The sequence below is a fragment of the Cynara cardunculus genome (genome assembly GCF_001531365.2).
Source record: "Cynara cardunculus var. scolymus isolate 2C chromosome LG 17, CcrdV1, whole genome shotgun sequence".
Lineage (NCBI taxonomy): Eukaryota > Viridiplantae > Streptophyta > Magnoliopsida > Asterales > Asteraceae > Cynara > Cynara cardunculus.
Genome location: NC_037544.1, coordinates 34,291,715 through 34,300,225, shown reverse-complemented (window position 1 = coordinate 34,300,225; position 8,511 = coordinate 34,291,715). Strand labels below are relative to the sequence as shown.

Here is an 8,511-nt window from a genome sequence, read left to right as displayed (position 1 = left end):
ATTATATTTTAGATTTTTTATATTTAAAATGAGATGTTTATCCTGTATTTGATTGTGTTTATCTGCAGTTAGTTACACGAATTCAGATATGGGATGAATTCGGATAGGGATGAACAGATTTAAGAGTTTTTAAGAGTTTAAGAGTTTTTAAGAGTTTTAAGAGTTTTTAAGAGTTTTAGCCAAATGCTTTATAAGATAGTATCGATATATATATATATATATATATATATATATATATACATGTATTAAATCAACTTAATCTGAGTTTCTGAATAAAAAAGAGGGTAAACAGTTGAAATTTCATTATAAAACCCATCTTTTTTTGGTCTTTTCATGGCTTATGATATGTCAAATTTGTAGTTTTCTTTATTGGTTTTGAGTGTTTATCTTAAAACTCAAGTTTTTTGGTTCTTTGCTCTTTGTGTAAATCAAACACATTTGTGAAGTCGTTTAAATATGTTGGATTTTAAATATATTAGATTTTTAACTGTCATACAATTTTTTTCATCGATAGTCTGTAATTGGAACCATAACTCTTATTTATTCAAATTATATTAATATGTAAAGACCAAGTGTAACATATATCATTGTTAAATCTTATCTTATAAAACCAGTTAAACTTCAAAATCATTAAAATTCATGACTCCCGCCGCATTGCGCGGGTACACAACTAGTATTTTTTAATTCAATTTTTTATTATAATTTAATTTAACTTGACTTAGGTTTAATAATATAATTTTTATAAAGATAATAATCAAGTATTATGTTAAAATTCAATAATTATCCTAATTATTTTTATATTTTTTATATTTTAAAATGATATATTTATCTTATATTTGATTATGTTTATTCGCAGTTAGTTACACGGATTCAAACATAGAGCTTTAATAAGTTGTACTTATGTACAATTACTTGTAATCTTGAATTTTAAGTAATATGCATAAATAAACAATACTTCATACATAAAAAATAGTTTTTAAGAGTTTTTGTCAAATGTTTTATAATATAGTATATAGATATATATTATTTTAATTGTTTTCACCAGTTAAGTTGGATGTGTTACAACTTTCTAAAAAATGCACTGGTATGATAGATTTATCGACTATTTTAAAAATACAATTAATGTTGAAATTGGTAAAATAAAGTAACTATTAGAGTCGAAGCATTATTTTAAGAAATTTCATTTTATATACTCTATTTTAGAAAAAAATAATATTATAATTGTTGAAAATGCCTTTTAAAATCTATTGTATTAAGAGGATCTTCAACAGTTATGTTAAAATAAAGAAAAAAGAGATTTTAACAGTTTTTTTGCTCCAACAACTATGTTATCTTATATGTTAAAATAGAAAAAAGAGAATATATATCGTAAAAAATCTCTAAATAGAAAGAGATATATTATTTTAATAATTTCCACTAATAAGAAATATTTATAATAAATGTTTAGAATATAATAATATTTTATTAAATATAATAAATATTTTAATAATATAATTAATGTTAGAATTCCTAAAATAAAGTGAGTAGTTATTGGAGTTGAATATATTCTTTTTAGAGATTTTGACTTTTAATACTATGTTTAAAAAAATATAACATATTTGTTGAAGATGCTTTAAATTCTGAAAAATTTACACAAATAGTCATTTTAAGTCACTTTTAGTCAAACGGTTTTCTGAAATAGATATAATTTACGCACGAACTTTACTTTTTTTTATATATAAATTTTTGTTTTTTATATTTTTGCATTAAAAAAAACAAAACTTTAAGAACTTTGTAAAAAAGTATTCTAAGGGGTCGTTTACCTAAATGATAACCCGATAAGTGCTTAACGTTAGGAGTCTAACACTATAATTTATTTTATTGAGTAAGATTGTAGTACATCAAAACCTATCATATACAACAATTTACCTGGTAAGCGATTACTCGGATAAGAGTCATCACCCTCACTTACCGGGTAAGACTCTCCATCCTTATCATCGCTCTTAACGAGTAAGATTCTTGGCCCTTGCCATGTTCATCCGATGAAGAAAATTATCCGATAAATACTTACTGGATAAGCGTTTAGTAAATAGCCCCTAAGAAACAATGATTTATGTCTAAACTTTTTTAAAGTAATTTTTTATTTCATTTTCCCTTTTTTGAATTTCCTTGTTTAAAAAATATATATTTTACATATACTTTACGAATTTTCGTGTTTTCGCATAATTTTTTTATGAATATTTAAGGGGCCGTTTACCAAACCTTTACCCAGTAAGCTTTTAGTCACATTAATTCATCGGATGAATATAATAATGATTAAGAATTTTACTCGATAAGAACGAGACAAAGACCATGAGTCTTACCCAGTAAGTGAAGACGACGACTCTTGCCACGGTAAGCGTTTACCGCGTAAATTGTTGTATATAATGTCATTTTGATGGACTAAAATCTTACCCGATAAATAAATAATAGTGTTAAAGTTTATCGATAAACACTTACCGAATAAGTGTTTGGTAATCACCTGCTTAAAAGACGACCAAGGGTATTTCAGTAATTTAAGTCACTTAAGGGTATATTACACGTAGCAACACCTTACACACTCTGCATTCATCTTTTTTTCTCTCGGTTTCTCAGAATCTCCGTATGAATCCTTGCCATATTTGAACCATAAAAATAAAATTCGCAAGTTCGTCGTTTGAATCTAAGGGTTTTTGCATTCAGATTTTGTGCGGCCTCTCCCCTAGCGATTGTTTGATTTCATTGAAGAAACTCCACAGTATAATCTGTTAATGGTTCAGTTCATGTCGTCTTCGGAGAACAACAATGTCTGGCAATTGCCGGAGCCGGAAGCGAAATTGTTCGCCGGAGAAGAGAATTCGATGTGCTTTCAACAGATTGCTGATGACGGACCGCTTCCTAAACGGTGGAAATCATCATCATCATCATCATCTTTTCAAACAGCTACTCAGGTTAATTGTTTTCTATAACTTTGCTGTTAATTTTTTTTTGTGTATTTATCTTTTTAGAATGATTAGCGATTTTTGATAGAATTACCTGAGGTTGTTAATTAACTTGTATTGTTTTGTGTACATGTATGATTAGCAAAAAAAATTCTTTTTCAATCGTAAGTGGCTACGAGACATGGTTATTCTATCAGGTTTGATACATCCTTTTTGAAATTTGGGGATAAAAAGCAAAAACGGAAAGCGTTGCCAAGCAATACATGGACAGTGATTCTTTTTTGCAACATTTATTGATGGTTTTAGTTTTACTTAAAAGTTGATGAAAAGTTGATGCAAGTTAAGGATATTGTAGATGTGTGATTGAGTGATTTACTTGGGTTCATGGACAAAATTTTATGTTAAGACGATACATACAACTTTGGTGATAAAACAACAGCTACATTTTGATTTTTGATGCCAAACATGTAACTTTTAAAATGAAAGATTGATATCAATTTTGTTGCGAATTTAAAATTGACTTGATTCTATACGAGGCACCCGTTATGATCTTGTAGTTATCATACATGAGATGAACTTAAGGGCTTTATCCAATTGAAAGAAAATGCAGTTACAGAAGAGTCCACCAAAATTAATGATTCAATAAAGGAACCGCTTCATAGACGGTGGTGAGGGGCTGTGATTAACGTCATTCTACAATTGAAGTAGTGTAGAAAAGACTGTAGATTCATGATTCAACGTCACAATTCACGTGAACCGCTTTGTAAGCGGTGGAACTTGTCAGCATTGTACAATTAAGCGTACACGAAAAGAACTACTAAAAGTAAAGATTTAGTGCATCATAATACTTGTGACAGGATCACGTTATTAGCGGTGGAAATTGTCGTCATCCGAAACTAACTTGGTTTCTATTTTTATTTCTTTCTTCATTGTTATCTAATGCTTCATATGTTCCTAAAAGAGACACGTCTTGTTTTCTAACATCAAGCCTGTACGTTTTGTAAACAAAAGAATGGTAGAGGTTCCACATAGGTATTTCAGTGGTTTCATGAGAAAGTTATACACCCTACATCACACAAGATTTGCAACATGATTTTCCAATGCCCACAAGAATCACAACCTTTTGTAGATATATCTTTGAAGTTACATTTACCAATTTACCTTGTAGGATCATTTAGTCAACAGTCGACACTAATTGGCAAATATGGTCCATCGTTATTATACCTTGAACGAACAGATGTACCATACTATTATGGCTTCAATTGTGTTGACCTGCTGGGGATTGTCAAAATCATAATTGGAATGATCTTCTGACAACGTGTTTTATTTCTTGATTAGCAATTGAAGCTTAACAACAGCGGGCCTCTAACCCCACAATATCAGTACAATCCACTCAGTGAACCGAGTCCCTTGGGTTTGCGGTTAAGGAAGAGTCCATCGTTGTTGGAGCTAGCTCAAAAGAGGCTCAACCAATGCAATACTGATAAGGGTGATTTGCCTGCTGAAGATTTTGAAGCAGAAATCAATAGAGATTTAAGGGCAAGGTCAAGGACCAGGGCCTCAGCTTCCGCTGATAAGTTAAAGGCTTCTCATTTTCCAGCTTTACTTTTAAGAATTGGGCAATGGGAGGTATTTGTCTTGATTTGATCTTACACTCTTACTTTTACATATTGGGAATGCGTTTAAAGGGTTTTGATGTCAAAACTTGTTTCTGTGACAGTATGTGTCAAAAAATGAAGGAGATTTAGTGGCAAAATGTTACTTTTCAAAGCATAAGATCGTATGGGAGATTCTTGATGGTGGACTAAAGAAAAAGTTCGAAATCAATTGGGCAGATATCATGGCTTTGAAGGCAAACACTGCAGCTGATGGGCTTGGAACTTTGACTATTGTGGTGAAGTTATCTTTTTCCTTACTCTTGTATCCCGTATATTTAATATCTTTGTTGATGTGCATTCACATAGTACCATTTTATTGTCAGCTTGATAAACAACCACTCTTCTTCAAAGAAATCAACCCGCAGCCTAGAAAACACACGCAGTGGCGGGCAAGTTCAGATTTTACGGATGGAGAAGCGAGCACACATAGGTATAACCTTACCAGCTTTTTATATTAATCTTTTAATGGCCTTGATGTAAAGAAAATGCCACTAATTTCATCACCAAATCTGTATGAATTCTTCCGTGAAAACAGTTTTTCTGCTTCTTGTAAATCTACTCATTCAGTCATTTAGGACCATAAGTAACTGGCTTGTGAAGGTCAAGTCTATAAGAGTATGTAACCTATGTGAACCAAGGCTATATGATAGAAGCATATACAGGCATATATGAGCCGAGTAGCCAATTAGGGATTTTGGCAAGTCTAGCCCAAGCTTGAGTTTGTCAAGCTCAACAAGCCACAAGCTGACCCCGAGTCTACCAAGTTTTTCACGAGGCAAGCAAGCTTGTGCTCAGATAGTCTCAGATACACCCCTAATCGGGATGTCACCAGTTTGACTCATGAAACTTCTGTGTCGTGCAATATAATGGCTAGCGAGAAAGACTTTTCTCCTCAACTGTCGCAAAGTCTAGGAGCCTTAGTACAACTTTCCGTTTACCTTTTTCTTTACCTGGGATTTAGTTACAATATACCCATCCGTCCCAAAAAAAATATGTTCACGATGAAAAGACAGTTTTAGAGATGTATGATCATTACAATTCCTAATTAACTAAATGACAATTTTACCCTATAATAAAGAGAGTGATGAATTTCTCCATCTCATAGTTAAGGGCAGAATTGGAAAGTAGGTACTTACAACTGTTTTCTGCAGGCAACATTTACTACAATGTGCACAAGGTGTGCTAGAAAAGCACTATGAAAAGCTGATCAATTGCGATACACGACTCCAGTTTCTGAGCCAACAGCAAGATATATTTTTGGAATTTCCATATTTTGCACCAAAACCTTCCATTACGAATCAAGACATATCAGGGCATAGTATCCTTAACCTACCAGATATGTATGGTATCGCAAATATGACTTTAGCATCTACTTTACAGACTTGTTCGTTGACACCTCTGGAATCGAGTTCTCTTGGTTTGATCGATCAAGATTTGTCCAAAGCAGCTCACCCTTCCAGTTCAGGTACCTTTTCTACTGAAAAGATTGACGTTTCAATAGTATACTTTCGGAAATTCTCCTTCTGGCCAAATTAAATACATAATTCTACATAATTTTGCTTGATGCTTAATATTTCAATATATGGGATTCTTGTGTATCAAAATCTACATTATTAGTATTTGGTGAACGGTGATCGTTACTAATCAAAAAGTGGATAAATTTGGATCGGGACTTTGAGAAAAAGACAATCTTGCATTTATTTTCGCCACATCTAAAAGGATATGTTGTATTTATTCTGGAACTGGAGGAGTAATTGATATGGGCATGGATTCCAACATCTGTATTAGTGCATAAGTCAAGTGTTTGGCTCTTTCTCGGAAAAAATATTCGTTTGGTACCTGTATTATTGAGTAAAATATTTTTGGAAATTCTATTTACTTAACCTATCTAAATACAGTGAAACTAATCCTGCTGTATTTATAATACATAAATATAATGCATAGTTTGTTTTAAGAGATTGAAGCTTAAACAAATATATCTCACATTAGAATCATTTTTCTACAAAAATTGCTTAGGCGCCGTTTACCAAATGCTTACCTGGGTAAGCGCTTACCAAGTAACATTACCTCATCGGAGGAATATAGTAAGGACCAAGAATCTTACCCGGTAAGAGCGAGACAAGGACCAAGAGTCTTACCCGGTAAGTGAGGGCGACGACTCTTACCATGGTAAGCACTTACCGGGTAAATTGTTGCATACGATGTTGTTTTGGTGGACTAAAGTCTTACCCGGTAAGTACATAATAATGTTAAATTTTACCGGTAAGCACTTACCGGGTAAATGTTTGATAAACAGCCCCTTAATCTAATTTGTAGTAAGCTATCTAAACCTTGGAACCCAACCAACAAATTGAAGTTGCGCAGTTTGGTGCGGTTTCGTTCATGGTTTTGCTTTTAACCGAACTGCTTGCACTCGTGATTAGTCCATACCTTTTGTACATAACTGTGGGATTTCTAATGGACCGGCTATATGCATGTATCTATCCATGCATACACACACACATACATATATATATATATATATATATGTGTGTGTGTGTATATATATATCAATGATTTTAGGCTGTTTTTATTCCTCAGTCATGCCTACAGATCCTGAGGGGCAAAAAGACATGGAACAGATGACGATACCCCAGCTCCCGGCAACCATTTCAGTATCTGATCTTGTAAACGGTCTTTCTGAGCAACAACCCTTCCGGAATCAACCATTTTCCGACAATCATGTCTCAGGACAGGAAACCCCGAAAGATATGTTAGCAAACATTTCGCAGATTCTGCTTAGTGACAACCATTTGACAGCAGCAGCTTCAGATGAGAAAACTCTCATGTCAAGAGTCAATTCCCTCTGCTGTCTTATTCAGGATTATCAAAAAGACGGAAATGACTGTTCTACCCTTGATCCTAATCTAATTTCTGGATCTGGGACTCAAGAAGATGGTACTATTGGTCAGTCATCAAAGCTTCCTCAGGATCATCGGAATGGTCAGCAAGATAGAAATGACAGTTCTACCCTTGATACTAATCTAATGCATGCTGGAAATATGACTGAAGATGGTACTGTTGGTCTGTCAACAATGCTTCCTGAGGATCATCCAAATGGTCAGCAAGATGGAAATGACAATTCTAACCCTGAGTCCTATCCACAAGACGAAAACGTTTCTGGATCGGGTATGTCAAGAAAGGATTCGTTTGCTGAATTGGTGCATCAGCTTCCGCGCATAGCGTCTCTCCCTCGGTTCTTGTTCGACATCTCGGAGAACGGCGAGATATTGAAGTGACGGTGGTGTCGTTTGATAGGGGTTTGGAAGTGTTCATATGACGGTATCGAGCATTCATGAAAAATCCCGAGAGCGTTGTGGTAGAAATGAAGCTGTGTTATTTTCTTATATAGGTGAGTTGTTTTAGCAGCAGATGTTTATGTTGATGAAAATGTTTAGAGATGTTTTGTCCTTTTTATTGTTGGATGATATCAGATCTTCTTGCTACATAAATTGCAACTACAATTAGGTTTCCAAATGCAAAGGATGTATAATAGGTGGAGGTTTAGAAGCGAAAACACCCTTATCACATGTGATAATATGCGTGAGGGGACCCTGTGATGTGCGGACGTCGTGTTCTACGACTTAGGCCGTGCCAAAGGTTGTCCGCGTCTATGATTTAGCATCACATGTGATGGTCTTGGTGGATTATAATATCATATCAACAACACCCTTATCACATGTGATAATACTTGTGAGGGGCTTAGTGGTGTAAGGGCGACTTGGCCCGCAACCAAGATCGCATCGAAAATCGTCCGCGTCTCTGCTTTAGTATCACATGTGTATTATATCTGATGGAAGAATAGTATCATATGTGATTGTCTATAGTAAAAAAGCTTTCTCGCGTTTTCATAAAATGAAGATGTTCTCGTTTGT

The 8,511-nt window shown here is 33.9% G+C and overlaps 1 protein-coding gene across 1 annotated transcript; it reads left to right on the top strand.

Moving 5' to 3' along the window:
* The first annotated feature begins 2,714 nt into the window (after positions 1 to 2,714).
* LOC112501194 lies at positions 2,715 to 8,004 on the top strand. The gene is made up of 6 exons (XM_025104878.1): positions 2,715 to 2,948; positions 4,278 to 4,568; positions 4,660 to 4,833; positions 4,921 to 5,027; positions 5,749 to 6,062; positions 7,178 to 8,004. The coding sequence occupies exons 1-6, from the start codon at positions 2,769 to 2,771 to the stop codon at positions 7,873 to 7,875; spliced, it is 1,764 nt and encodes a 587-aa protein (XP_024960646.1). The 5' UTR covers positions 2,715 to 2,768; the 3' UTR covers positions 7,876 to 8,004.
* Positions 8,005 to 8,511: the final 507 nt, after the last annotated feature.